The 16492-nt window shown below is 43.2% G+C and overlaps 1 protein-coding gene across 1 annotated transcript; it reads right to left on the reverse strand.

Annotated features, from left to right (window-relative positions):
• Positions 1 to 1196: 1196 nt before the first annotated feature.
• LOC142894448 (insulin-like growth factor-binding protein 4) lies at positions 1197 to 15542 on the reverse strand. The gene is made up of 4 exons (XM_076035598.1): positions 14293 to 15542; positions 6801 to 6964; positions 5486 to 5611; positions 1197 to 3957 (listed from the first exon to the last, which is right to left on the reverse strand). The coding sequence occupies exons 1-4, from the start codon at positions 14651 to 14653 to the stop codon at positions 3820 to 3822; spliced, it is 789 nt and encodes a 262-aa protein (XP_075891713.1). The 5' UTR covers positions 14654 to 15542; the 3' UTR covers positions 1197 to 3819.
• Positions 15543 to 16492: the final 950 nt, after the last annotated feature.

Genomic DNA, 16492 nt, shown 5'->3' on the forward strand with positions numbered 1-16492 from the left:
AAGTATATATACATATCTATATATATACATACATACATACATACATACATATATGTATATATGTATATATATACAATATATATACATATATATATATATATATATATATACATATATATATATCTATATATATCTGTTTGTATATATCTGTTTATTGGTGCAGAAAATAAGTATTTGATCAATAGCAAAAGTTCACCTGAATACTGAATACTTTTCAAACATTTCTTGTAGGTCGTCACCAGGTTTGCACACACTGTAGCTGGTATTTTGGCCCATTCTTCCATGTAGATCGTCTCAAGAGATGTAATGAACTCTGTCACTTGGCAACACAGGCTTTCAACTTCCTCCACAGATTCTCCATTGGTTTGAGGTCCAGGGACTGGCTAGGCCACTCCAGAACCTTGAAATGCTTTTCAGGTAGCCACTCCTTTGTTGCCCAGGCGGTGTGTTTGGCATCATTGTCGTGCAGGAAGATCCAGCCACGTTTCATGCTCAGTGTTCTCACTTCAGGTCATTGACCAGTTCCCCCCAGTTCTGGGTTGTTTCCTTACCATTCTGAAGATCATTTGTACACCACCAGGTGAGATCTTGCATTGGGCCCCTGTTCGAGGGAGATTGTCAGTGATCTTGTATTTATTCCATTTTCTAATAATTGCTCCAACAGTTGATCTCTTTTCACCAAGCTGCTTGCCTATTGTAGATTGGCTCATCCCAGTCTTGTGTAGGTGTACAATCTTGTCCCTGGTGTCCTTAGACAATTCTTTGGTCTTAGCCATGGTGGAGAGGTTGCAGTCTGACTATTTAAGGGTGTGGACAGGTATCTTTCATACATGAGTATGAAAGACACGAGTAACAGGTCTGTGAGGGCCAGAATTCTTCGTAGGTGCTACGAAGTTTGTTTGTAGGTGCTAAATACTTGTTTTCTGCAGCAATATACAAATAAATTCTTTGAAAATCATACAATATTATTTTCTTGGAATTTATTTTACATTCTGTCTCTCACAGTTGAAGTGTACCTATGTTGAACATCACAGACCTCTCTCATCTTTTTAAATGGGACAACTTGCAGAATCAGTGGCTGCCAAATACTTTTTTGGCCCACTGTAACAGCACAAAAAAAATCAGATGCTTCTTATTTCTTCTTATTTGTGTTACTAGAACTTCTAACAATAACAACAACAACAACAACAACAGTGTAATCTCTTGACTGTTTTAATAGATTTATAACAATGAGTACATTTCATCAGGTAAAACATTTACAATGTAGGTGAACAATTAATGGGTTCAAACAGTTCATTTCTGCCCGCGGCAGGTTGAGTATAACAGTTCTATAGTCAGGATACACAAAAACTCGGAGCCTTTCACCCTCATTCCTTTTACATGCATGCAAACAGTACATCGTACAGCATCCTCTACAAATTATTGGACAAAATTAAAGGTAAACAGGAACAGTCTATTCTCATGACACACAGCTACAGCTTCAGTATTGAAAATTGGAGCTCAGGCAACATACTACAGCATAAATACACAGCTTATGACGTTTATGTAGTCAGAGGGCCTTCACAAAATCAAAGCCAGAACCACTTGTCATCTTTCAAAAGAGTAGTTAACGTGTTTCGGAACAAGATATCGCTGGATAGGAATGGAATGGGTGATTGGATGGATGGAAATGGATTTTCTTTCTGTAGTCTTTGGAATACTAAGTAGAACATTTGGTTTGTGATATTTTGAAGTTGTAGCAATGATTTGTCCCTTTATCATTTTGTCTGTGTTCTGTGAGTAACCTTTGGATTCTTCAAGTTGGTGAGTTCTGCACGAAAAGATCAAAGTCCTTGCAGCACATAGCAGTTTGATATGTGGTTGAAAAGAAATGTGGAATTCTGCGTAATACTTCTATACTCCTTTACCTTCAGTCATTCAATTCATTTCAGACATTTCATTTATTATATATGTTATGATAAGATCATAGATTTTAGCTCTTCCTGTTTCAATTGTGTTCTGGGAAGTTTGGGACAAATTTACTGAGAACACACTTTGGGAATTTAATGTGTAAGAATACAGGAAGAAATCATTTTAAATCATCAAGCTTTCACAATATAACTATGAATTATACAAACATTTAGATTGATTTAACACATTATTGGTCTGTAATCCTTCTGGTTTGTTTCAATGAAAATTGTTCTTAAATTGACCTACCATTATGCCTGGACCAGCTACATTGTTTATGCCTTTATTCTTGTAAGATGGATAGCCTCAACTAACAAAAAATTCTCAACACACGCTGAAGATACAGTTACTGTAAGTCATTTATAGTCCAAGTTTCCCATAAGGCAGATGGAGTGGACTTGTCTGAATCTATGACAGAAAGCAGCTTCTGCTGTCAACTTTGCCCAGAATCAAGAGCATACACATCAATCAAATCACTTTCAGAAAAATACCAGACTTGCCCACAGTATTTAAAATATTTGATGTTTGATGAGTGCCTCTCTTTTTTGCATCGGCAAGTATTTTGCCTATCATATAACATCTTTAGTGTTTTGTCAGATGAGCTCTGTGTGTGTGTGTGTGTGTGTGTGTGTGTGTGTGTGTGTGTGTGTGTGTCTTATTACAAACTGTGTACCTGAAATACTACAACTGCAAGTTACAATGTTCTCAACATAACACTCTGTTACCTGCATTACCAGTGCAATGCTAAGAGGGGATTTTATTTTAACAGTGACATCAAAAAGAGAAATGGAAAGTTTTTGTCATGACACATTGAGGTGATTTGCACACATGCAGATGCTAACTGATCCGCTTCCTGTTAATGCCAGTCGCCTGCTCCAGTCTGAGAACAGTACCCATGAAAGTAAGAATGTTTTTGTTTAGTTTAGTTTTGTCTTGCATTTTGGCACACTCAGTTTATAGCACCATCAGAGTTCTGCTAAGCAATCTGTTGCTGGATGATAAAGCATGCTCATGTAGGAACCACACTGGCATCTTAGCTCCAGCTGTAGGAATAAGATTATCCTATCACCAGCGTGCAGAGTTTACAACTCACCAAGTGTGCCAGTCTCTCTGCAACGTGATGCTACAGAGAGCAGAGCAGGCAAACGGATTTAACCACAGCATGATAAATCTAATCTGTCCTGGCCTGTCAGAGATAAAGTCCACAACTTGCTGTCACCTACTGCTCTCTTTGTTGTCTCTCTGTTTTATTTGTCCTCCACCCATCTTTTAGTCATTCATCTGTCATTGCTGCCCTCGACTTTGTTTTTACAAACACATTATATAGGTGGGATTTTTAAAACATAAAGGATGTTAAAAAAAAAAAAAAAAAGAGCCACACATTGCAACTAGTGACACACATTGTGACAAACTAAAATGGAATCCCTTACTTGATTATATTTTAGCATTTTCCTCTTGACAGTAACTAGTGTCACTTTAGTGTTGGTGTTTATGTATTGGGATCGTCCTTTTTAGAGAATACTTTATTGGTGTTAATCGTCCCCTCAGGAACAAAGATCACAACTACACTGGTTATCTCAGGAAGCTTCTTTCAGCACACCTGTTTCTTTGAAACATGTGTCTAAACGCTATTGACTCTCAACTTTACAAAGTAGAAACAATGCACAAGAAGTGACCACAGATTTTACATACTCTCACACAGACACGAAATAGCAAAAGAACTCAATTCAATGGTTTCCTTTTTGTTGCGCAAGCTCTGGTAGCCTCAGGTGAGGCGAGGCTCCAGAGCAAAGTCCTTTCCTTGCGTAGTTCTACTAAGAATCACCAGTAGAGTTCAGCCTGTCATGAAACCTCTCGACCAACCCACACTCCTTAATCCCTCAGGGTGGCAGTCATTAACTGGTGGCAATCCAGCTCTCCCCGCAGCTCCAGTGGCCCTGGAAGCCTCAAGCCCGTCTTCTGATCCACACACCAGCACTTTCCCCGCTGACCATCACGTGCAGGGTGACACTGTTGGGTTAAAAATATTAGAGTTATGTCGTTAGATATTGTGGTTAGCCTGCTAGAGAGACTCATCACCTTAACAACTTACAAACCAGGCAGGCAACATATTCATTTTGTCAGCTCAGCTCTTTAGATTTTGCTTTTTCATATTTCCCAGACTTATAGGCAACAAGCAAGTCACACAGACAAAGCCAAAATCGTAGGAGATAATGGGGTACAAAAAGTGCTCAATATCTTTTTCATTTGCTGTTACTGGGCCCACATTATTCAGACAATACGACAGATCTGAATCAGAAATATTTTCATGCTCGTCTCCGTGTCAACCACTAAGCTGGGAAAGAGGGCCTAACAAAAACTGCATATTAAATCTTTTAACACAGACTACACCCAGCTGGCACATAAAGTTACCCTACAAAACCTCTGGAAAGTATTTCAAATCATTTGATTATTTGATTCAAAGCCTCTGAGATTCTGTGAACTTTTAGCTGTTCCTGTAAACACAGAATTTAATGGGCAATTTTCTGCTTTCTCAGTAGTGATTTACAGTTTTAAATAGCCCCCAAGACCAGTTAACAATCTCTGCGCAGTCCTGCCATGAAATGATTCCCAGTTGCCCCTTATGGCCCGTGTTTTACTACCCAATAGGTTTTTAACACAGTGCACTTTTAGTTAAACAGTAAACAGATGCCTGCCAGTCTGAGCAGACAGAGGTATGTTAACCATGTTACACAATCAACAAACCTCGGACTATCAATGGCTGTTGCCTTAGCAGAGCTCTCTTTTTATCAATGGCTCTGAGTCAGCTGCTTTGATTGCATGTGCAGCCTTATCTCTGTTTTCATGTGCTCTGTGACTTATCTGCATAATTGACCTAAACTTGCAAAGGCAAAACAACAAGCAATGGATTTTAAAAGCTAATTGTATCCATGACAATAATGAGGTGATTATTGTCCAGCAGTTTAGGGAAAAACGGAGAGCTCATGCAGTTCTGCAATTGGTTTCCAAAGGTGAATAACTTTTTATGTGTGCATAACTAAATTAACCTGAGACGCCGGGCGGGAACATTTCTCAAAACTGTCCCTGGTTTTATTTCATGTTTTCCATCTGGGAAAGATTCCATGGAAAACAAAGGGAGGCCTTCAAAAAACAAAAACAAAACTTGAAAGGTGATGGGATGACCCTCAGTCAAATTCATTCAAGACAGACAATTCAGATTTTTACCACCCACTTGCCTGTTGCTTGGTTAGAGTTTTGTCTTTGTCTGGTTAAACTGGAACTTAAATATTTGTTTGTGTTGACTGGTAAGATTAGTGTTCTTTTATTGAAGGCCAGCATGTTTTGTGTTCTGACTCATCACTCACCAATGACGATACTGGGAACATATTTGTGGTATTTTAAAGCTTTTAATATATATTTTTTTATTTGTCATAACCTAAAAATGTCATAGTTCACTGGTACCTGTACCATGTTGGTACAGTGATCTCTCCAGTACTATATTAAAGCTCATGAAAAGTGCGTGCATACATTCACAGACCTGTTTAGCATGGAAGTCTCCATTCTTGTCACAGTTGGGTATGGGAATTGTGAAGAGATCATCATGCGTGCGCGTATTTGATGCCAACCTGTCCAACGCTCTCTGTAGTTCAGCACGACACGGAGCCTGTGGAAAAAAAGAAACAAAAATTGAATTTAATGTTGGCGAAGTGTCAGAGACAGATGATTGCAGGCATTTGCTGTGACATAAAAAAGACACTGTGCAAATGCAAGATGTGTTTCCTTGACATTAATAAACCTATCACCACTTCCTCCATAACACAAGAATTTAGCCAAAATACCTTCTGGGAGCACATATATTTAGGCAGGCAGGACTCGATTGCAACACACTTACTTGGGGGGGGGGGGGGGGGGGGGACTCTCATAAATACCAAACTGAAGAGGCAGTCTAACATTCTTATGATATAAAATTAATTTTCAATGTGGTCCACCTTTCAGTTAAGAGTGACTGATATTTTAAGAATTATTCCACTTTTAGAGAAAGATAGGTAATTAAATGTAATGCTTTGTTTGTGGAATATTAATGTAATGCATTTTTGTGGCAAATTTTATATGTTGATATTCAGTAAAAGACAGGCTATTAGTTATAATTAGGTATGTTTTAATCTGCCAAAAAAAAAAGTAATTGCATGTTGACGCTAATGTGCACCTGTACTTTATTTCCCAAGACCGCAATTAAACGCTATGGACTGTAAATAATATAATTGTACAATTTATAAGCCGACTGTTGTGCTTGTGGCTTTAAAACTTTTGAGCTTTAATGCAAAACACCTGCTGGGGCTGAGACACGTTACATAGGGGGATTGCTGAGTTTCCTATTTTCTGTGATGCTAGCCAGGTTTGTGTAAAACCTAAGCAGTATTTTCATAATGTTGATAAAACACGATTACAATGTGACTGTGATGGGAAAGTGCATCCATGTTTGGTTACATATAAATGAAAGTAGGGCATGCACATCATGTTATTAGAGCTGTGCAAGGAAAGAGAATCCCCTGCAATTAAGCAGAAGCATAGGAGAGATGTGTGGAAGTTAAATGGTGTTCGAAAACTATGGATCCAAAGTGACCTGCTCAACTTTTGATGAGCAATGCAATGGAAGTGGACCTCTTGTGGCAGCTGCTACATTATGACCCAGGGAGCCACTTCCAACTGATAAACATATCATGCAAACTGGAAATATAAAAAGTTTATATTGCATATTGTGCCTCTTCTATGTGGCATATTTCCTATTCACAATTTGAGTTTGCACAATTTTAAATGATGTACTGATAAAAGTCCAAAGAATCTAGTCTTACCAGCACCGCCTTGGTCTCCTCCCTGGCTATGATGGTCCTCTGATTTGTGGATTTTGGCGAGTTTCGGGCAAGGTTCTTCTGTATGCAGCGTTTGTCCAGTGGATTGCACCGGATATTGCTGCTGTTCGGGTGCTCAGGGATGATCTCATCCTGCCTCTCCATTGCTAAAGGACAAAGAATGGCAATCAGTTCCTTGAATTCAGCAGGCTTTCAAAGCACTTGTATAAGAAAAGAAAGGAGTTTGCATGTTTTGATGTTGCATTAAATGACCCAGTGACATTGATAGTGTGCCTGGATGTAAATGCGGGAGCTACTGTGTCCTCCTACATTACATTCCATCGTGCTGGATCGGGTGCAGTGTAGGCTAAAAATGAGGCCAGGTTAACCTCAAGGACACGTAGCTGTGTTCCCTCTCTGGGGGGTAATCAACCTCTGCACCACAGCCGTGCCACGAGCTCCAAGGCTGTTTAAATGATACCACCCCTGTTCTGCCACCCTGTGTACATTTGTGGTCTTTGTCACATTCATCTTTGCACCCCTATAATCCTGGAGTTCTGTGGCCCTGCAGGCAGCCAGCTGCTTCCTCAGGAAATGCCCCCCTCCCTGCTCTTTCTCACCCACTTCACAACAACCTTCGTGTGTGCCAGATGGGGATTGTTATTGTGCTGTCACAAGTGGGCACAGCCCGGTATGTGTCTGTGAGATAAAGATTGTGAGTCTGTTGCTGTGCGCATTCATGTTGACTTTCACCTGTGGCTTGTCAGACTTGGCAAACTGTTCTCTGCCTTTCAGATTGGCCCCAGAATCAAAGTGCCTGAAACTGCGCTTGTGCCATTTTAAAGCTGTTTCTTGCTCAGATCGTTGAACCAGATCTGAGCTCTGCTTAATATCTTAAGTTCACTTGCCAGGCACCCAGTTAATTGCAGTTGGCAAAGGCATAATGAAGGTGGGTCAATGGAGGCTTCTTTAAGTTCTCTAAGCTTGTGCAGTGTGTTTCTCAGGTCTGCAGTGCATGAGGACACATATTCAGGCCAGTGGAAGCTTTCCCTGGTGTTTGAGCTGGTCTTGGCTTCACAATATTGCGGATGTTGATTTAGGCTCTCTGTTTGATGATGAGCTGAACTTTTTACAACCCAATGACAGGAGTTGGAAGGTGACCATTTTTTATCTTGTTATGTTTTTTTAAGCTTTCTAGCATTTTACTTGGCTCCTGCCTTTGGGGAGAATGAGTATAGAATGTGAGAGAGACACTGAAATGCAGAAAAACACATTCAAACTTTTGGGACTTTCCCGTGCTCATGCCCTTCTAAAATTTCCTGGAAATTTAAAGGTGGAAGAATTTGGCAAATCAAATAAAAACAAGCATTTCCATCTAAAAAACACTGCGACCCACAAAACGCATAAAATGTGTGTAAATATGATAGACAACCCTACGACAAAAATAAGTAAAATCTTAAGTAATACACATGTTATTGTGGCATTGTGCTTAATGCAGCTCTTTGCTTGCAGTTTTAATTAGCCTTGCTGCCGTGGAGCTTTGCTCAACGGTAGTTTCTTCCACTTTCAGCTGTTTCATTCTTCCTAATCAGTCTTTCTCCCTTCCCTCTTTCGTCTCTTGCCAGTTCAAACTCATCCAATTCGATGCTTTTCTGTCATGCTAGTCAAATTGATTTAGAAGTGGGTCAGAGGTGGCATGTCCTGTTTGCTACCACTGCTGTTTTCCATGGAGGAAGTTGCCACTTCTCAGTGTTTTTTCATTTGGTTTGGAAAGCAGCTCTTTATTTTTGCATTAAAATTTCAACAGCGCTACTTGCTTGGATTTGACGTGCAAGACCTATATATATTTAGATATTGCAAGCCTATGCTAGCATCAAGGAACAACATTTGCACAAGTTTTATTAATTTTGTACATTATAATAAAATCATCATCAGTTAACTCATACACTATATGTAACCATTAAATAGGCACGTTGTTGTAAGATGATACCGTTCAGCTCCAAGTACTGATCATAGATTACTCATTTTAAAAGCATTCAAATATCAACTATTTGTTACACAATGAACCAGAGACACTTGCTTGCTCAATCTACTTCATAGTTTAAATAGTTGCTGTCAAATATTTGCGGGCACATCCGTCACACTTCCCATGTAATGTACACACATCAGAGGTTATGAGATAAACAGGGGAGTTCATTCTGGCAGAGTCAACTTTTTGTCAACGAGCTTTTTCATTTTTTTTGTTCTAATTTTTCTTTTTTTGGCCATTTTTTTTCTTTGACTTGTCAAAAAAGAAGCCAGACCATATGGTAAAAAAAAAAAAAAGATTGGAACATTAATGTATTGGTGTTGAACCTAATCTGAATATGTTCAAGTAAAATGAACCTCAGAAGAAGGTTTTGATGTAATGCATATTCTTTAGTCTAGTTAAGTTTTTAAATCGTTAATGGATGTCTCTGAGGTAAGATTTAGAGAGGTTACACCTAGGCAACCTATTTTCACCTTTATTGATATAGATGATTGTACTTGAAGGTATGTTTGCATGCATTTCCTCATTTTGGCTTATTGCCAAGAGCAGCTGTAGTGGAGCTGTTGCATAATTTAAACCAAGCACAACAAAATTTTAGAAATTGTAAGCATTAAAAATGCAAATAGACCAAATAAAAAAGTAGTTTTCCATCAGAGTGGGTGGGCTCACAAAATATAACTGGCTTAAAATGCAGCTTTTGTTCACACATCTTTCGTGCACTGCAGTTGGATGATCATATGAAAAAAAGAATGCCTCAAAGTGCCTTGTGTCAATTATTCCTGGGAATTTCTTTGCTGCACGCTATTGTCAGCTAGGCCACCTACCAACTGACAAAACTGGACCCTGCCTGAAAATCACAGCACTGTTTTCCAGGAAAAGGATTTCTTCGAATCAGTTAATCATCACAGCTGACTGGATGTCTGGTACAGTTTGTGGCAGCGGTGCTACGGAAAACCTTTCTACGACAGCCATTTAAACTGAGAAAGGAGACAAAGTTCAATTAAAGTAAATCACAAAGCAACATTTGGGTGTAGGAAACATGCTGTGGTTGCATTGTGACACAAGAACAGTTGTTCAGCATACACGCTTTTAAATCCATGACAAAGGAGCAGCAACACATTGCTCTTCTCTTTTGTTCTTTCAAAACAGCCGACTTAAAATCATCTATCACAGCTGCTTTTAAATCTGGACTGTGTTAAAATTGCCACTGCAAGAAAAGAAAAAAGTTAACAAAATATAAATCACATCTTTACCCTGGCAGCTCGGACATTTATCAGTTTAGAAAAACAAAGGAATGCACAGAATACTGCAGTACATGTTAGCAATAGCTTCATCATTTGTTTGCAATACCACAGTTACATGTGGGGGCTTAAGCCGCGAATAAAGGAAAAATTCCACTTCACCCAATGACGTTGGACTGTTTCAAGTCACATAATCCATAACTTAATCTAAGTGCGCAGGAACGGGAGCTGCTGCCCTCCCCCATTTGGACTAAAGCAGTAATGACACCAATGGCTACTGTTCTGTACTGTACCGATCTTCGCATGTGCCTGCACAGCTGGCAACCAGTTTACCAATTTATCATCACGGAAGAGTAATGACGCTCGTAAATACTTAAAAGTTCCTCGTAGTCACTTTTTCTGGTTTCAATTAAGTTTAAAAAAAAAAAAAAGAGGGGGCGGGTGGAGAGGAGGGGGTGTTTGAGTTTTGGTGAAACTTGAACAGAGACACTGCTTCAAGCCAGTGATGAAGTTTATGACGTTAGACTTTCGGACAAATACTATTTAATCTTTTTAAAAGACACATGGTGTTATGACTACTGATTAGACTATCGGCTTACAATGGGCAGTTATTAACACGCTCTAATGTTGCATAGCTGCAATGTTTCTGTAGTGATTCATTGTCCTAGTCAGATTAGGCCTTTTCAATGTTTATGGATTTCTTAGCTTGGACAACAGCAGGGGGTGTCTATTCTTTGGAGGACGGCAATTAGCTAATCACATTTTCTCCCGCACAAAAGACACAGCTGTACAAATGTGCCGTGCAACCCCCAAAAAAAGCAAATAAACACTATTAAGAGACATCTGCAGTGGGAGGTTTGGGGAAATCGTCGTGTTGCAGCTCAAAGCCACATGCACACCTTTAACCAGTTCACAACTCCCGAAACACAGAGAGGAAGAGAATGTAGGAATCTAGGTTAGTATGCTGCTTTCATAAAGATTGAGTGTGTCTGTGTGTGTATACGTGTGTGCGCGTGCACGCGCATGTCTCTCACACTAAACCAGGCAAAGTTCCAATGGCAGCTTCATTCAACTCTTTCAGTGCCTGTAGGTATGAGACCTTTCTGTCTGGCGTTTGTATCAGTTTGTAAATTATCCGTCTGACTGTCGGGGCCAGCATGTTAAATGTGAAACCGAGACAGACCCGGTAGAAATGCAGTAAGAGATGCCAGCACATGCACATGGTGATTTATTCCAAGCTATTAAATGGAGAGGGTTTCTAAGAATAAGATGCTAGCATGCAGCAAAGCTGTTTTAGAGCCGGGTTTAATATGCAGGATAGTTCTAGTTGTTGCTATGGAAATGTGGTTCAGGAATAGCCCTGGGATTGAAAAATGTTTCAGAAAAATGAGGTGCTACCTTAAAGCCCCTGCCAGCTGGACATAATGCAATATCTTATCTCCTACCTTTATTATTGCTTGCGAGCTTTCCAAAAAAGGACACAATGCGGCTAGCCCCCTGGACAGAGGCTGTCTGTGGACACTCTGTGTAACTACAACATCACATGAAGTTCTGAAGATGTGTCACTTTGGGGTTTCGTAGTAAAGTAAGAGTAGGAAATTTACTCTTCAGTGTCCGGTTTTAGATTATTTGATGTTATTTGTTTAAATATCAGAACGGGATCTTTTGGATGCTGTCGAGGAGCCCTGTGGTTGGGAAATGTTGGCGTCCAGTGCCCCTGCGCAAATTCTTAGGAATGAACTGGGCCCCACCTCTGATGTTGTGTCCAGATTTCCCTTCTCAAAAATATGTTCAATCGTGAAAAAGTACATATCTCGAAGCATACCGTGATGATTTATTTGAAGCACTTCAACTATGAACCTGACCACCCTGAAGTTCTTTTAACAGGCTGTCTGCAGAACTGCCTGTATTTCTGGCTCCTTCTCGTTTGAAACTCCCTGGGTCTCTAAAAATCCCTCTTCTATTTGTATCAAGCTAGTCCACTGTTGCTAGGAGTGGGGCAGTGTCAGACGTGTATTCAGGAGTATGCGCCCCCGTGTTTAATAATGCATAAGTGCAATGAATGCCCCACAAAGGAAATCTCCTGCATGTGACGGGGAGTAGCTCCTGGCCTCTCCTGCGTGCCTGATTGTCTCTTCGCTGCCATGGTTTACATGGAACATTCTTAAACAGCAAATCTGAGCTGCTGCCCAGAAGAATTGATTTACAGTGAGATTTATTGGGCAGGCCTTCCCTGCTTTGTTATGACAGACGCCAGGGGTGAGGAGGAGTGCAGGGGAAAACAGAGCCTGGCGCTCGGATTACAAAAACCAAAAACAAAAACCTATGAACTTTTTAAAAATGTTCCATCCACTTGCTGCCCCGCCCTGAGGGAAGGACCTGCGCTTGCTTCCCCACAGTGCAGTGCACGAAAGCGAAGTTCCCCGCCAGCTGATCGAGGCGGTGCGGCATTGAAAAAGTGGAAATACTGTGGAGGGAAAGAGCAAACGGGCTGAGCTGAGACAGCCCATTTGCTTTTGTCATGCTCTTAATAGTTTGCCTTTCCTCCCTGATTCCATTTAGTAATGCTATGTGCTGGCCTAACCTATGCTGGCCCTGCGCAGGGAGCAGAAGGCTCTCATTTCAGCTCTGGCAGCAAGAGTGGCGATGAGCTCATTCTCATGAAGGAGCTGGACTCAGTGGGCGATGCGCTCAAAGGCTTGTTAGGGCTTTGTTTGTGTGTGTGTGTGTGTGTGTGTGTGTGTGTGTGTGTGTGTGTGTGTTTGTGTGTGTGTGTGTGGGTGCGTGCATGCATGTGTGTGTGTGTGTGTGTGTGTGTGTGTGTGTGTGTGTGTGTGTGTGTGAGATATGGTGAGGATGTGGGGGGCAGTGAGGGCCAGGGGAAAAACAGATGCTGCAGTGTGAAGATGAGCATACTGGGAATCCATGTTGTTCAGGCCCATCCAGAAGATTTTTTTTTTTTTTTTTTGCAATTCTGGCACCAGCAGCAGTTCGCCTATTGTCATTACCAGTAACTGTCTGTGGGAGCGGGCTCGGCGAAGGCTACGGCGTGCCAGACAGTTGATAATGTGGAACAAATGGAGGGCCCACCTTGGACAAGAAACGGTCCCACAATCGAGTTGTTTTTTGTGGGATTTTTTTTTTCCTAACATCCTCGCCACTCCCTCTGAGGAGAGCGAGAGAGAGCAGAGGGAGGCAAACAGCAGAGATGAACTGACGTTAGAGCGGCGGCGTACAGCTGGACACACGCAGATAAGACGCTCGGTGTTCGGTGTCCCACAGAGCAAAAGTGGAAACAGACTTTTCCTCCGTTGGAAAAAAAAAAAAAAGGAGAGCATGCAGCCACAAGGCGACGGATGAGGAGTCGGACGCAGAGGGTGTAATAGAGACGTCAACGGTGGAAGAGGAGTAAGACGTCTGCAGCAACCAGGAGGAGGATGGGGGAGATGGGGGGAGAGGGGCGGGGGGGCTCGGTGAAAGAGCACCGAGTGAATTACTGATTGCAGAGAGCTCTAATAGCCCTACACTCCATTACAGTCATTCAGCAGCTTTTATTACCTCCTCCTATTACAAACAGACACACGCACACACGCACACATCAACACACCGCACACCAACATTCCCAGCGCCAATACAGTGCATTTCACTACCTGCAAGATCTCGATTCAACATGTTCCCCGATGAGGTAATTGCATTCCCGGGGGGCTGCTGCCAAAGTGATTTTCTCATCATCTCTGTCTACATTAACCAAATGGACGGACGGGTCTTTGCTCTCTAAACCAGTCAACGGCGGCGCATCAGACAAAGCGCAGACGCACGCTCCTTCCACAACGCGCACGTGGCCCATCCCGCCTGTGGGTAACACAGCGCTGCTGCGACGCTGCCGGCAGCAGGGCCCCTCTGGAGGGGAGCGGGAGACGCTCGCTCTCGGCCGCGCTCTCCCATCAGGCCGTGCGGGAGCACCCCGAGGTGTGTGTGCACAAGCTCTTGCTTTGGCTTAGCTGAGATTAGGATACACAAGCAGCAGCACCAACACACACACACACACACACACACACACACACACACACACACACACACAACTCACAACTCTGCCAGCTCAGGTAGTACCAGAGACCAGAGCAGATTCATTCATTCTTCCATTCCATCCAAGCGGATTCTATCTGAGCACAAAGAAGCGTGTGTTTCGCTTCAGGTTTTTTTTCTTTTCATCCTTGGAGCTCACCTGAGTTCTCCTCCACCTCCCTCTCATCGGTGCACACCCCCTGGCCGTTCATCAGCAAGTGCAGCGGCCTCTCCACGCCGCGCGGCGGGTAGCAGCGGAGGCCCGTGCCGCACCGGGGCGAGTAGACTCCGCAGTGGGCGCCCTTGGCCAGGGCACAGGTGGGGCAGCAGCCGCAGCCGGGCTCCCGCACCGTCTCCTCGCAGCCCTCCGGCAGGCGGCAGCTGGCCAGCCTCTCCTCCGAGCACACCGGGCAGCGTATGGCCTGGTCCGAGAGGCACAGCGCCGCCAGCGACAGGGCGCCCAGTGCCCAGAAGCTCCAGCAGGAGGACGACGCTCTTGCCGCACCACCTCCACGCACCATGGCAGCCCTTCAGCACCTGCACACGATCCTTCTGCCCTCGCTCTTGTGCTTGCCACCTTCCCCCCCTTCTTGCCTTTTTTTTTTTTAATATTCCCCCTCACTCACTCAGAGTGTGGTGCAAGCTTTTCTTTTTGGTCACTTTCGTCCGGCAGATTTTTCTTTTTTCTTTTTTTTGACCAACAAGGGAGGTTTGAGAGGAATGCTTTGTCCAGGAGGTTTCTTTGATATTTTTTTTTTTTCAGTTGATTAGTGTCTCAGTTGCCTCAGCACAAAGCTTCTACTGTTGCTGCCTCGCTGTTCCTCCGGTTCACTTTCAAGGCGCAGAAACTGGAGAAACTGCTCGTGGTCTGCCCAGCTGGCACATGTGCTGGTGATAAGGAGCTAGTTTTTTGTTGTTGTTGTGTTGCCGTAGCAGTTTGCCAGAAGAATATCCACCAGTGTGCTCAGGTGTTCTCTTTTTTGGAGTTGAAGTCCATTGGCTCGCCTCACCCCTTTTAATGCAGCACAAAAAACAAAGCAAAGCAAAAAAAAAAAGAAAAGAAAAGTCCCTGGTCTAGGAGAGTGCAAAACGGGTCATCAAAAAGGCAGCGTTTGTAGGAACAGCTGCCGTGTTTTCCTCCTCTTGCTGGTTTGCAGTGCTCCTGAGAAAAGGCTCAACACGAGTGCCTCTCCTTGGACTTTATACTCTTCCATGGACACGCCTCTTTCTACAGTGAGGGAGAGGAGCTGAAAGGCAGAGTGGAGAAAAGCCAGGCTGAAGCTCTATCCCCGCGTGTCTCTCCCCGCCGCTCTCTCACTCACTTCTGCTCACGAAATCCTGAGAGCGCTGAGACAAAAAGCGGCTAAATTGCCCCCTCGCTTGTCCACGCAGAGAGCTATTCCTCCTCTCTCTCTCTCTCTCTCTCTCTCTCTCCCTCTCTCTCTCTCTCTCTCTCTCACTCCTGTCGATCTCCTCCAACTCATTGCAGTCGATTCAGTCCGATGTATTGACGTGCACTGATAAAGCTCTTGAATTCCTTCGTCAACAGAAAGGCACATCGAAGCTGCAACCCCCCCCCCCACACACACACCCCCACCCCGGCCCCCACCCCCCCCTCCCACACCCACCTAAAATACACACTCTCGCATAAATTTGTTTTCACACCTGGGCTTAAAACAACAAAATATGCTCACGCTCGGTCGGTCCCGAGGGTGTCGGTGCACGTTTGCACACGGGCGCATCCAGTGGTCCGGTCCGGTGCGTGCGCTCTCGTCACCTCCCCATTATGTCGGCCTCCTTTCTCCTTCCCTTTCTCTTGCTATTAACTGGAGTGGGCAGCTATAAAAGGCAAATGGACAGTATATCCCTTCCCTCCAAGCAGCCCCCAGCAGTTCTAACAGGGCTTCCCACCACTTGGATCGCTCACTAAGTTTTAACAACGCTACAAAGCTTTTGACGATTCGTCACACGAATGCGCTTGTTTGTGAGCACAAGGTTCTTTTTGCGCGTTTAAATGGGTGCAGCACTTTGCCCGTGTTGGTTTTGAGTCATGACTTCAAAGCTGTCATCTCTGTTTCCCCCGTTTTTCATTTGCCTCCATTTTGCCATGGAAACCCAGCATGTATTGTAATTCCTTTGTGAGCGTGCTTTCTTTTGGTCCCCCCCCCCCCCCCCCCCCCCGCCTTCAGCTGGTAGCTGGTTGCCATAGACAGGCCAGTGGCAGCAGACAGGCCTTAGGAGGCTGTGTAACGCTCAGGTGGGAGCTACAGTCTTTCTAGTGCCTCATTTGTCCAGTCTGGGAAAAATAATGTGATTCACAAAAAGGCCAGAAGCTTCAGTAGCTTTCATTTATGAGGTGT

The sequence above is a fragment of the Nelusetta ayraudi genome, unplaced genomic scaffold (genome assembly GCF_046127955.1).
Source record: "Nelusetta ayraudi isolate G7.1 ecotype Tasmania unplaced genomic scaffold, CSIRO-AGI_Nayr_v1 ptg000004l, whole genome shotgun sequence".
NCBI lineage: Eukaryota > Metazoa > Chordata > Actinopteri > Tetraodontiformes > Monacanthidae > Nelusetta > Nelusetta ayraudi.

Bases quoted from the DNA above. Each gene is read 5' to 3' on its own strand.
- LOC142894448 (XM_076035598.1), bottom strand. From the start codon at position 14,653: ATGGTGCGTGGAGGTGGTGCGGCAAGAGCGTCGTCCTCCTGCTGGAGC. The intron at 6,965-14,292 runs GTGAGCTCCAAG...TTTGTCCTTTAG, and splicing joins GGAGGTGGAGGAGAACTCAG to CAATGGAGAGGCAGGATGAG. The intron at 3,958-5,485 runs GTCTGTGAATGT...TTAACCCAACAG, and splicing joins GAGACTTCCATGCTAAACAG to TGTCACCCTGCACGTGATGG.